The 12,188-nt window shown below is 45.4% G+C and overlaps 2 protein-coding genes across 2 annotated transcripts; one reads left to right on the top strand and one right to left on the bottom strand.

Moving 5' to 3' along the window:
• Window positions 1-553: 553 nt before the first annotated feature.
• Window positions 554-3,853, top strand: LOC123453093. Its single transcript, XM_045129852.1, has 9 exons — window positions 554-698; window positions 822-931; window positions 1,814-1,916; window positions 2,010-2,069; window positions 2,390-2,452; window positions 2,620-2,820; window positions 2,903-2,999; window positions 3,078-3,292; window positions 3,437-3,853. The coding sequence occupies exons 2-9, from the start codon at window positions 822-824 to the stop codon at window positions 3,524-3,526; spliced, it is 939 nt and encodes a 312-aa protein (XP_044985787.1). The 5' UTR covers window positions 554-698; the 3' UTR covers window positions 3,527-3,853.
• Window positions 3,854-8,488: 4,635 nt separating this feature from the next.
• LOC123395885 (NAC domain-containing protein 77-like) lies at window positions 8,489-10,328 on the bottom strand. Its single transcript, XM_045090914.1, has 3 exons — window positions 9,935-10,328; window positions 9,544-9,824; window positions 8,489-9,400 (listed from the first exon to the last, which is right to left on the bottom strand). The coding sequence occupies exons 1-3, from the start codon at window positions 10,137-10,139 to the stop codon at window positions 8,669-8,671; spliced, it is 1,218 nt and encodes a 405-aa protein (XP_044946849.1). The 5' UTR covers window positions 10,140-10,328; the 3' UTR covers window positions 8,489-8,668.
• Window positions 10,329-12,188: the final 1,860 nt, after the last annotated feature.

A 12,188-nucleotide genomic window follows, 5' to 3' on the forward strand; every position in this document is an offset into this window, starting at 1 on the left:
CTTATGTATTTTGTATGCTAGGCGGCGGTGGCGACCACTTTGTATCACGAGATCGAGAAGAGGCCATTTGCTTTTATCCATTGTTGGCTCTTATTGGATGGCAAGCCGAAGTGGCAACAAGTTGTGGCCGAACTCATGGCCGGCAAGAAGAGGAATGATGGCTCAAGCTTCCATCAATCCATTGGGTTGGACGATGTTGTCGTCACCAATGAAAAAGCTACTGTATAAAAGGATAACCGACTATTCATGGGAAATAAGTGGGAGAAGGCAAAAATTTCGTCCACTCGTGTCCGCAGACGTATCCACACGCGTCAGCAGGCGTATAGAATGCATGTCCACTCTGATTTTACTCTTTCACAAAGGAGAGAAATGGGAAGACAACTCAATGGATGAACAGAGGAGGCAGAAGATTGCAGTCCCTCGTTAAGAAAATAAAATAAAATTGTAGCTCCTGATCTTCACAAGCTCGGACACGTGCGAGACACTGCCTCTAATGCCCGGGCCCACTCGCCAGCCTCTAAAACAAGCGTGGTAGCAACTCACGCCACGACCTGCCCCCCCTACCCGTTCTCTGCCCCTGCCACGATTTGCGATACAGATCGCGGCCGCGGTGACCAGCAGAAATCGGTATCCGAAGCGGGCGAGCCAAACCAACGCAAACCCCAAATCTCCAATCCGAGCTGCCCTCTTCCCCTGAGGTAAGATCCGTTCACGATCTCCGTGCCGGATAGTCCGGATCGATCTCTGCAGCAATTTCCCTCAGTTTTGTCCGTTCCTTCTTCTTCTCCGGGGGTCGATCGGATACGATCTGATTCGATCAGATGGCGGCGGTCTGGATGGCGTTGGCGGTGATGCTGGTCGCTGCTGCTCAGGTGGCGGTGGCTGCCCCGGTGACGGCGCCGGCCTTCCTCTGGGCGCCCAAGAACTACGGGTAAGTAGCTGAAGCGCAATATGATGCGCATCTCTGCTGAGTTTGATGTGATACGTCCTTGTAAAGCTGGAGGAATTTTAGCCTGGGATTATGCTTCGCTCTGAAACTATTGCAAGTTGGTGGATTAATAATTGTTGGCGGCGTAATGACATGATTTCCTTCCATGGAAGGGGTACCAAAGTTGCTTCATCCAACCATTCTTACATGAGATCGATATATAAGTAGTACCATGACATGATTCATGTACTCCCTCCGATCCATATTACTTGGCGCTCATCTAGTACAACTTTAGTGCCATGTTGCTTCATCCAACTATCATTACATGAAATCAGTATAAGCCGACAAGTTGATTTAGTACATGGGATAGCCACCTCAAGTATATGTTACTTGAAGGCACGAGTGGCGTCTACATTGGAATGGCACGGTTCATTGGGAGGCAATCGTGCATCGTGTGGTTAGTTTAGCACTAGACGAGTACAGACTTTGGCTGCAGGCTAAGAGCAGGGCTGGCATGTATGAGGAGTAGTCTGTAGTGTTTCAGGAGCGGTCTCGCGGGCGGTTCGAACATCTCCAGTAACTTAGGTCACATGTTGCTCCTTCTTCTTAGTATAGACGATGCATCTCATACATCTCCAGTAACTTAGGTCACATGTTGCTCCTTGTTGTTCTTAGTGCAGGTGATGCAGATTGTACATCTCTGGTATTCCTGATCAGTCTTACTCCTGGAATTTTTGGTTACTCATTGACTTGATCCAAGTTTTCATTTTGTGACATTTATGCATTCGGTTACTTACCAACAAAGTACAATTATACGAGTTTGTTTTTGGTATAATGTCGTCCTTCCAGTAATAGTAGTTTACATAACATTACCTTTATCTTCAGACTCAGTCCCAATGAGGCTAAAGAAGTAGTCCACTATCAGACAATCTCCCCAAAGAGCTTAGCTGATTCTGTTCTCGAGGAAGGTGGTTGGTCAAATTTGGTGGTGAGTTCCCCTCCAGTATCCCAATTGGAACTCAAGTTGACATCCAGCTTTATTGAAATGTGACAACACACAATGTTTTGGTTTTGTTGTCAGTGTTCAAAGGATGGTCCTCAAAAGAATGTTGATGTTGCAGTTATTTTTCTCGGATCAAAGGTACTTCTTGGACTACCATCCATTTGTTACTGTTTATAAATTTGGCTTTTCATCTTTTGGTATTCATTGGTTACACTACATCCACACTTGATGGAAGCAGTCTCATAATCATAGATAATTGTTTATTCAAATACCTTCTCGTTGTGATATCTCAGCTAGCTGTTATTGGCCAAGTCCAAGAGGCCATTATTTTTTCTAAAAAAATTCATGCTTCAGTCTGTGGAAAAAATTATCTTCAGCCTAGAGTGTTTGACTTGAAGATGTTATCTCCGTTTTGTTGCTTCAGTTACACTAACCAGTGACTAATATTGTTCCCTCAGCTACAATCATCAGACATCTCTAAAGATAAACAAGTCGATCCAGCTTTAGCGGACATTCTAAAGGTAGTCACAGTCATTCTTGTATTTTCACTCCCTCCACCCCCTCAGTTATCATATATGGTTTTCTACCTCAGTTATCATATATGGTTTTCTATGTTTTTTCTATATTGTCATATAATTGTAAGCATAAAATACTTTCAAATGCCATTAATATATATACCTTTTACCAGCTATCCTTCTCAAGCTCCGAGTTTTCCATGGCATTCCCTTATGTTGCCATGTCAGACGACGAAGCATTAGAGAACTCATTGCTATCTGGATTTACTGAGAATTGTGAGGATGGTTCCGGAGGAAATCATATCACGTACACAGACACGTGTGCTGCAAGCAGTGAAAGTATGAAGAAACATCTGAACATGGATTCCATTCAAGTAAGTTATCTTTTACATATAGAAATACTTACTTTGATATTATCTGTATATTCATTATGTATTGACATCATATACATTCCAGGACTTGCTGAAGTCACGGATGGGAAACAACCCAAGTGGACCAACTGAGCTAATCGTCTTCTGCACCGGTGGTTTCAAGGATAATGCAAAATCAGAAGGTTGGATAGAGCAACTAGGTTTAGTTCCATCACCTTCAACTGTACAACTTTAACCTGTGTTCCACTTTCTTACTTCAGGGCAGTTGCTTTTGGATCTGGTTTCTGTTCTTGACAAGTCTGGGGCTAAATACACAGTTCTTTACGCTTCTCAGCCGTATGGTTTGCTGGAGAATCCTTCGGACCTGCCATTAGCCAGGTATCTTGCAGAGAAGACCAACGCAACTAAACCTGTCCTAGAGAAATGCGATGGAGAGTGCCAATTAAAATCTACTCTCCTGGAAGGAGTTTTTGTGGTAAGTTGATACTCAGCACTCTGTTGTATCTATTCCAAACTATGCTGTTGAGTTTGTCCTCTTCATCTGTAAACTGCATGTATGTAGATCTTAGTTGTTTGTATCCTTGCATATAGTTCATTCACACTTTTGCGTAACCTGCAGGGTGTAGTGCTGCTTATCATCTTGATATCAGGACTCTGCTGCATGATGGGGATCGATACCCCGTCAAGGTTTGAGGCTCCCCAGGATTAATCTTGGTCTGATTTTGAAGCAAACCCGATCGTGGATGGCCAGTGGTTGTTACCATGCGCAGTGGATATAGATAGCTTCCTCTTGAAAGGTGCCTTGCTTGTGTATTTTTCTAAGCCAAACTTCTGTCTAGTGACCAATTTTTTGGTGTATTATTGCATTCCAAACCCACGGAGATCTGAGCCTTTGCAAACTACACTACATGCGCGAGGCTTATGTTGTACTATCAAACCAGAATTGTTTCCAGTTTTCTCTGTGAATAGCCTGGGATTCAGGAAGCCAATAAGATGATGGCACTGTCCATCCAATAAATTCTTGTTATTTTTTTTAGTACCAGTCATAACTTGAAGCACATCAATTTCTTGGGCGATTGGGACACAAGGCTACTTTTGTAGTATTGCTCCTTTGTGGGTTGCACCGCTTAGGATGTGTAATTGTCAGCTAGACTTACCGCGCAAGTGATTACATGATTGAGATTGGAGTAGCAGATGGCTCTGCTCGCTTCATCATTTAAAACGATGGATAGTTAGATGACGCCCAAAGTATCTTTTCCTCCTCTTGTGTCAATTTATCCTTTATTTATGCTTTTGCTAGGTCCTGCCTTGGCTTAGCACTCAAGTGAGTAGAAAATTGTGGCATCGCTTTATATATCGTTTATTAACGCGCGTTCCATTTTGCCCTTTATGTCGCAAAAGGAAACACAGCTGAAATAAATTTCAGCGAGCATATAGATTGCGTAGCGTTCTATTGGATACCATATCCCAAACTTGCTTGGGACAAAAGGCTTTGTTGTTGTTGTATATTGCTTACTGTTGTGCGATTCCTCGCTGATGCGACTTTTTTTTGTCTTGACCAACATATCCCCATAGTCATAGCCAGGCCGAGGCACACACCATTGCATATCCCCGAACCACGATCCCCATGATGATGATGATAGTATAATGTCTATCCGCTGAGCCCGACGTTGGCGAATGAGACGTGTTTTCAATATAGTAGGTACCGGCGACGTACTGGCCCATATATATACATTGGCTGCCAACAAGTCAGTGCGTGTCGGTCTCTCGAGAGCCATGCCACTGCCAGTGTATAGCCTGCAAAACATAACTTGGAAGAAAGGTCTTTGACAGTTGCGGATTGTGGAGAGCAGTTTTTCTTCTCTGAAATAAATAAAGCTGCTTACGTATAAGACTCTGGGGGCCGTGGATGCGTATGATGAGCTAGTTATGTTTCTTTTTTGCGGGAATGATGAGTTAGTTATGTACCTACTCTATCTTGGGCATCTACAGAAGTATGAAGTATTGCTGATCTAGTATGCTACGGAGACGCTGCCCTGGCTGGGGGCCGTGGTGGTGTGAGCCGGCCACGCTGGAGGTTTGCGGTTGCCAGGGCGGCAGCCCCGGTTCTGGTGGTGGCGGCTTTGGCCAGGGGGCGGTGCGTCTGATCATGGTGGATCGTGCGATCTCGTGGTCAGAAGGAGTTATGCCTCGGCAACTGGTGATGATTGGTGGACGGCGGTCGGTGGCGGCGGGTGTTCAATGCAGCTTCGGAAGAAATCTTTGCTCCGGTCCTCATTGAAGCCGGCGACGGCGACGTTCACAAGTGTCGCCATCTTCCTTGGAATCGTCGTCGTGGAGGTGTGCTGCTTCTCCCCATGGCCTGAGCTCTGGAGGGAAACCTCAGTGGATCAGGCAATGGAGGCGTCACTGTGTCTTTTTTCCTTCTTGGGGGCATCGCCTCAGAGCCGGCTACGACTGGAAGACTAGCGTGTTGCGGCATCTTCGTCGTGGTTGGCGGCATCTTCGCCGCATGGTTTGCTGAGGTGGGGCGCTGGTTACTGTTTGGCAACGATGATGACATTGCGAGGAGCTCGGGTCGCGGCGTGAACTTTGGTAGTCGGTTCTTTCCGGCGTGTCCGAGGTGGTCTTCTGTGGGTTGCTTGGTTGCTTGAAGTCGGAGCTGCGGTGGAGCAAGTCGAGGCGGTGACGATGACGGGCGCTCGGTGGTTGTTTGCGAAGTACACGGTCGGCACAAGTTCTGCATATTTCGCTTGTGATCCTCGTCGTCAAGGTCGGAGCTCTCGGCTACTCGCGCGTGTGGTCATCCAGTGGCATGTGCTGTCGTGGTTTCTTTGCAGCTGTTTGTGGGATGGCTTCGATGTTGGAGCTCGATGGCGAAGTCGGAGTCGCTCATTCGAGGCAACCGGTGGTGACAATGACGCTAGCGACTCCGCGGCAGATGTCTTTCTTCTTTGTAGCTTGGGGTCCCATTATCGGTGGCAAGGTTGACTGGTGGTGTCCATGTCATATGGGTTGTGTATCGTATCGGTTTTTGTTCGATTTTCCGTCAATTAACCGTACAATTTTTTCTTCTTAATCAACGAAAATGATAAATCTTTTGCCTCGTTTAAAAATAAAAGTATCGCTACAGAGTGGAGTAATTAGATAGATAGATCTTAGAATGGAATATTAGATGCTCTCCTTTGAATTTTCATAAAAAGGAAGTGCTAGAGATCTCAAGAGGCATGCTCGATCCTAATGCAAACTTACCTCGTGATATATGCGATGGGCATATTGAGCGCTCAGATGGTTAGATTCCTTTTGATAAAACCAATCTAGTACGGTTCAAGTCTTATATTGATATTGGTGCTTATATTTTTTGAATTAATTTTAGACTTTCCGGCGACGTTCTTCCATGCTTGTTGGGGGTATGTTCGTTTAGCGAGAGAAACCGTTCTCATCAACTATGATGACGTTCGTGATGATTTCGTCAATCTCACAAAATCATGTCAGTTCAGTATTTTGAAGATGTTCATTGGGATGAGTTAAATGCCAGTAGGATGACTTACGTGGCACGTCAAAACAGGTGAAAAATGCACATAGCTTATAAACTATTTGATGAAACAGAAAAAAGTAGGTAACTTCCACCGGCCTATAATGCAGGAAACATGGCCAAAATGCCGGTAAAAAAGGGGGATTCCTTTCTATTTTTTTTTTCTTGGATCACGTTTCACCAGGCATGCGCTGCACTGGAGGTGCGATCATGCATGCAAGCTGGATGCCATGGGTTACGTCTACATCTTTCAGTTACTATCTTGCTGGTTGTATATAGTTTCTTTTTCGAGGAATCTTCGCTGGCCACCATTGGTAACTGATCATTTTACTTTGAGAGTTTCAGTTAAAAGCACTCTAGTTTCTAACGATTGATCTTCATGTGTACTACTCTCGTGTTAAAATACTGGAAGTTCTAGATTTGCCCAAAGTCATTTTCTTTAGTCTGATCAACCTTATTAGAAAAAATTGCTAATATCTACAACATCATATATGACATGAAAGTATGTCATGATGAATCTAACGAATCTAAGTTCGTGTTATAAATGTTGGCATTTCTACAAACTTGGTCAAACTAAAGAATTTTGACTTGGGACAAAACTAAAACTTGAAATACTTTGAAATAGAGGAAGTAGTAATTAAACTGGTCTCTCTGTAGATCAAGTTAGTGACCTCCCTTAGCTGAGCTGGCATACAGGTGGCGTCCCCACGTGGCCTGCGTGCATGCACGCGCCGTCCAACATGTATGCATGCCTGGCTGCACGTGCTTTCCTTGCTGACGAACGCTCCAGCTTGCACCAACCTGTACAATGCTAATTAACGTCGAGCCTCTTGACTAAGTCCTAACTTGCGCGCCAAGAATACCAAACTAGCTTGGTTACATTACGAGTAATTTATTAACTAGGTCTCGACAAACCAAAAGCCACCGTTACCTGAAAAGTATTTTCGTACGTATGAGCGCCACTGTATAAGTATGACCTAGTTGTGTCTTTCTAGAAAGACTCCTTCCATTTTTAAATATAATTTTTTTAGAGCTTTTACTATAGACTGCATACGAAAGTACATATAGACATATTGTAAAGTGTATATTCACTCATTTTGTTTTGTATATACTGTTGTTTATAGTGGAATTTTTATAAAGACTTATATTTAAAAAGAAAGGGAGTATAATACATGGATAATATCTCTCTAGCTCTCTCTTTAACCTATTTAGAGTAGGGCCATGACCATCCTCGACATTGCTTTCTTCCAATAAGGCTGCTCATAGTGGGGAGTAACTTAGCCAAGTAACATGCACATGTTACTGGTCTATGTTACTACCTCCATAGTGGGTAGTAACATTTGTGGGATGTCATATTAATTAGGATATAGACTTATTTTGTATTGGTATGTGTGATGTTACTGTAACATAACTAGTTACCACAAGCACCTCTCTCCTCATTAACTCACTGCCACATAAGCAAATTTGCATTGTAATGTGTGATGTTACTACTATGTTAGTCTCCACTATGACCAGCCTAAGAACATAACGTACGTACACATGCATGCACTAGCTAGCTAGAGGTAGACTGGCTGCTTTGGTTACCCATCTGTAGGTAGTAGCTAGCTAGAGAACAGAATGAGCTACCACGATCTAATCAACAGCAAACACCTGTTAATTATTTTGGATGAGAAGGCAAAACAAGGACACGACTAGGAGAATCAAGATTCAACAAAAACAGCCTGTATGTATAGACGACCGAGGTCCTTATTATATTATTATACAAGGAATAAGGAGTGGTTAACAATGGAGAAGAGCCATCTACAAACGCAACACATATACAAAACCTAAAGAAAAACTTTGCAAAACCACAAGTTGGCTGAAATTTCATACTATATTTCTCTAATTCTTAATTTGGACCAACATCCAACCATGCTCATCTCCTCTCCACTTCAAATATTACTTAAATTACCAAGAATTGTTCGTGTTGCTAAAATAGCTAACAACAGACTTCTTGAGATACTTATACTATCCTCATATGGTTAACTATATTTTGGTCAAAGGATTCCCACCACCTGAGTTCTATTACCCAAATTACTCAAAGATCCCCACAAAAATTTAGGCACCCGAGTATTACTGCCATGCGACAACATGAGCTCAATGAAGAAGCAACATATAGTATATAGTTAACTCACAACAAACAATATAATGTCCTTTTTACAAAATCCTAAAACAAGCTAATGCAACGACTGTAATCTCTCTCCATATTCCATATAATCAACATCGATCTAATCAATGAAGCAACCAACAAAATTACTACAATCAATGAACATTCGATCAGTAGAACCGAGCACCAGGATTGTTAGCAGCAGCTGGGCGTCCATTCATAGCGGCAGAAGCAAGGTCGTAATTCCCATAAGGAAATTCACCGCCGTCGTCGTAGCTCCCGAGCTTGCCCTGCTGAGGCAAAACATTGCCGGTGGTCACCGCGGAGCTCGGCAACTGCAGACCGTTGGCCGGCTCACCGAAGTTTTGGGCGCCAACGGCACCTCCTAGGGCTCTCACCATGATCGCCTGCTGCTCATGGAGGTTGACGTCGTAGCTTCTTCTTCCCATCACCATCCCGCCATGCGGCGCCGTATTCATAAGCATGTGCTGCCAGGAGGAGCCGCTTGTTGCCGGGACCGAGCTGGCCATGGCGGTGGCCGTTTGCGCGTTGCTTGGGGCGTTGGTCAAGCTGTAGTTAGACATGACGTTGAAACTTCCAGCTGTAGTAGGAACGGAGGGGTAGTAGTAGTCGGCGTTGTACGGCGGCGGGTCACCGTTGGTGTTGGTGGTGGTGGTCGTCTCGGCCGGCAGCTGGTTGCTTGTGTACTCGTCGGAGTTGGGGATGTAGAGCGGGTCGATCGTGAACATGGAGTCGGTGAAGTCTCCAGCGCCCTCGCCGGCGTCGACGACCGAGCTGGCGTTGGGCGTCGTGACGGCGGAGTACTCGGCGTCCACGTCGGCGTCCCTCGCCGCCTTGGCCTCCCCCTTCTTGTTGAACACCTTGCACACGACCCATTCGTCCTGACCGATCAAATTAAAACACAGACGAAAAAGAAAAGAAACAAATCAAATCAATTCACGCTCCGATGGAATGTTCAGTGCATATATACCTAATAATATTACTAATCTAGTAGTTAACAAAGTGGAATGTTGGAGAGGCTGACCTTGGGATTGTTCATGGTTTGGTCTCTGGACTTTCCTTGGAGGCGGAACTCGTGCATGACCCATTCAGACTTGGCGCCGCGGGGCGCTCGGCCCGTGTAGAAGACGAGCGTCTTCTTCATCCCGACGAGCTCGCGGGCGCGGGGCTTGAAGATCTCCCTGTCCTTGCCGGTGGCCTTCCAGTAGCCCTCCTTGGTGGCGCGGTTGGCCCGGCTGCCCGTCGGGTACTTGAGGTCCTTGTGCACGAAGAAGTACCACTCCTTCTCCCCCATGTTGGCCTTGCCTTCAATTCCACATCAAAACAGCATCGATCAGCTAGCAGCCCGTGCATGGAAGAAGAGGAGGATGACGATGATGAACGGGGGCGGATCGAAGAAGTGAATTGTTACGTACCTGGGAGATCTCGTGGCTCGCAGCTGTTGAGGTCGACCTCGCCGACGGCGCGGGAGACGAAGCTAGGGTCGAGGAACTTGCGCAGGAGGTAGCACGTGATTATCTCCTCGTCGGTGGGGTGGAACCTGAACCCGGGAGGCAGCGACAGGCCCCCGCCGCGGCCTTGCTCCTCCGACCCTGCACCTGCTGCGATGCTCTCCACCATGCTCGCTCGCCGCCCCTCTCGACCAACCAAGCAAGCTATAACCAAGGAAAAGCAGTAGCCGGCTGGGAGTGAGACCGGCCGGTCGAGGATGGAAGAGGAAGGAGGCTTCTGCTTGGGCGCACAAAGAAAGAAAGCTCGAGCTCGGACGGAGGGATGAATGGGAATAGGAAGGGGATAGAGAGCGAGCAAGAGGCCAACTTTTATAATGCTTTCAGCGACCTTTTCCGTGGCTCGTGAGGTCCACCAAAACCTTGCCTAGGAAGGAACTCTCTTCACTCGGTTTCATTAATCATCTCGCATCGCAACATCAGATTTAGGTGTGATCAGGGGCATTAATCTTGGCGATTATAATTGCATCCCGCAGCTTTAATTTCAGCGATTATCTTGACAGCGACGGGCGAGTGTGGGGGCTGCCGATTAAAACTGACGGCGGGAGGCTTGTCTGGTAGGCCACTTGACTTTCTTCACCCTCTTGTAGCGTTGCTCAGAAAGATACAAATCCAAATCATAGACTGTTCTCTCACCTAGATATTTTGACAAAGAAACTATCCCCTTTACTTTTTCTCGTCCCATTTTCTGTATATGTATATATAGATAGGTAGGCTGATTTGAAGAAACATGTGGGGTTTGCGTGTTCTGTGATGACCATGAGAGACTAGGTATGCAGTTAGGCTAGCTAGCTCTAATAGTACGGTGTAATTTCGCAGCATATAAGTATATATGATAAACAACTCAGTTTGGATTTGTTAATTGTTGATGGGTGTAGATTCAAGTGCGCTTTGCTCCGGTTTCTTTGTAATTGCCATCTCTTTTGACAAAAATAAAATAAAATAAAATTGTGCAGCGGCACATCAGAGCACGCGTGCATGTACACATTGAAGCTAGCTGCCTAGCACCACATCAGCCTAACATAAGTGTTATTAGTACTACTTAATTAGCTTAGCATCAGCATGAGTAGTGCAAAATATTCGTGGTGTGGGCATGCATGCAGCTATCCGGCCCGTTCTTGCAATATGTCCTCTTCAGTTCATGACCATATGGCAATTTAGTTGGGCAAGGTAGGACTTTTTTTTATTACCTTTTTTAACCGTACGGATTCAAGCCTGCAGCAGCAACATAGGACCTCTACAAGAAGAAATATTCTCACGGCATGGAACGGTCAAAGCCTGCTGCCTGCATGGAGATGGAAGAATGACGGCTGTTCATACCACTTGGTACTACAAGTATAGCACCATGCATATATGGAACAATCGAAATTGGTCAGCTCTAGCCTCTCTTGGTTAGGCCACGAGCCAGCCGCCTCGCCTCGGCTAGCTTAGAATCTCGTAGAAACTCAGTACTTACTACTAATGAATGAATCTCGTAGAGTATAAGTTTATTACGTATTCTCTAGCTCTGGGGGAGCACGTGCTTGCATGCTTGACAGCCAGCCCTAGCTAGACCACAGGATGCAAAGGTCCATCTGTTATCTGGCCGGTGGAACTGGATTTGGCGGCCCGCCGGGCTTGGATTCAAACCCTCGATCTTGACCCAACCGTGGCAGGGAAAGCGATCGGGCGGTGCCACATGTGCGCTAGCTTGTGCTACAGCTAGCTTACGCCCAGCTAGCTACGCCTGTATATCATATGCTCTTGTAAAGCATGTCAGAGGTACACCGTTCTGTGACCCTGCAATGTCGGTTCCGAATCCACGTATGCGAAGTTTCTGCTTGGATCACAAGCTAGTCTACCTAAAATGAGCCATTGCAAATTTGTTTACCTATACAAATGTACTATTCTTTTCAATTACAATTATTTAGATACAGGAAGAATACTCCTACTAGGTAGAAGTAGTGGATTCTGCAGCATTAATTGGTTTGAATTTCTTCATGAACTCGGCAGCTGGCTCGTCAGAGATCCAAGATACTACTGTCAGCATGATGTCGTCAGATAGGAAAAAAAGAAAAGAAAAGATGCAAGCCACAGCTACCAAGCTGTACTCCACCAATTTGGGGATCGAATGCATGTAGTGTATTTCCTCAAGAATCAGCTTGTCCAAGTCTTAGCAAAA

This window comes from Hordeum vulgare, chromosome 5H (assembly GCF_904849725.1).
Source record: "Hordeum vulgare subsp. vulgare chromosome 5H, MorexV3_pseudomolecules_assembly, whole genome shotgun sequence".
Classification (NCBI taxonomy): domain Eukaryota; kingdom Viridiplantae; phylum Streptophyta; class Magnoliopsida; order Poales; family Poaceae; genus Hordeum; species Hordeum vulgare.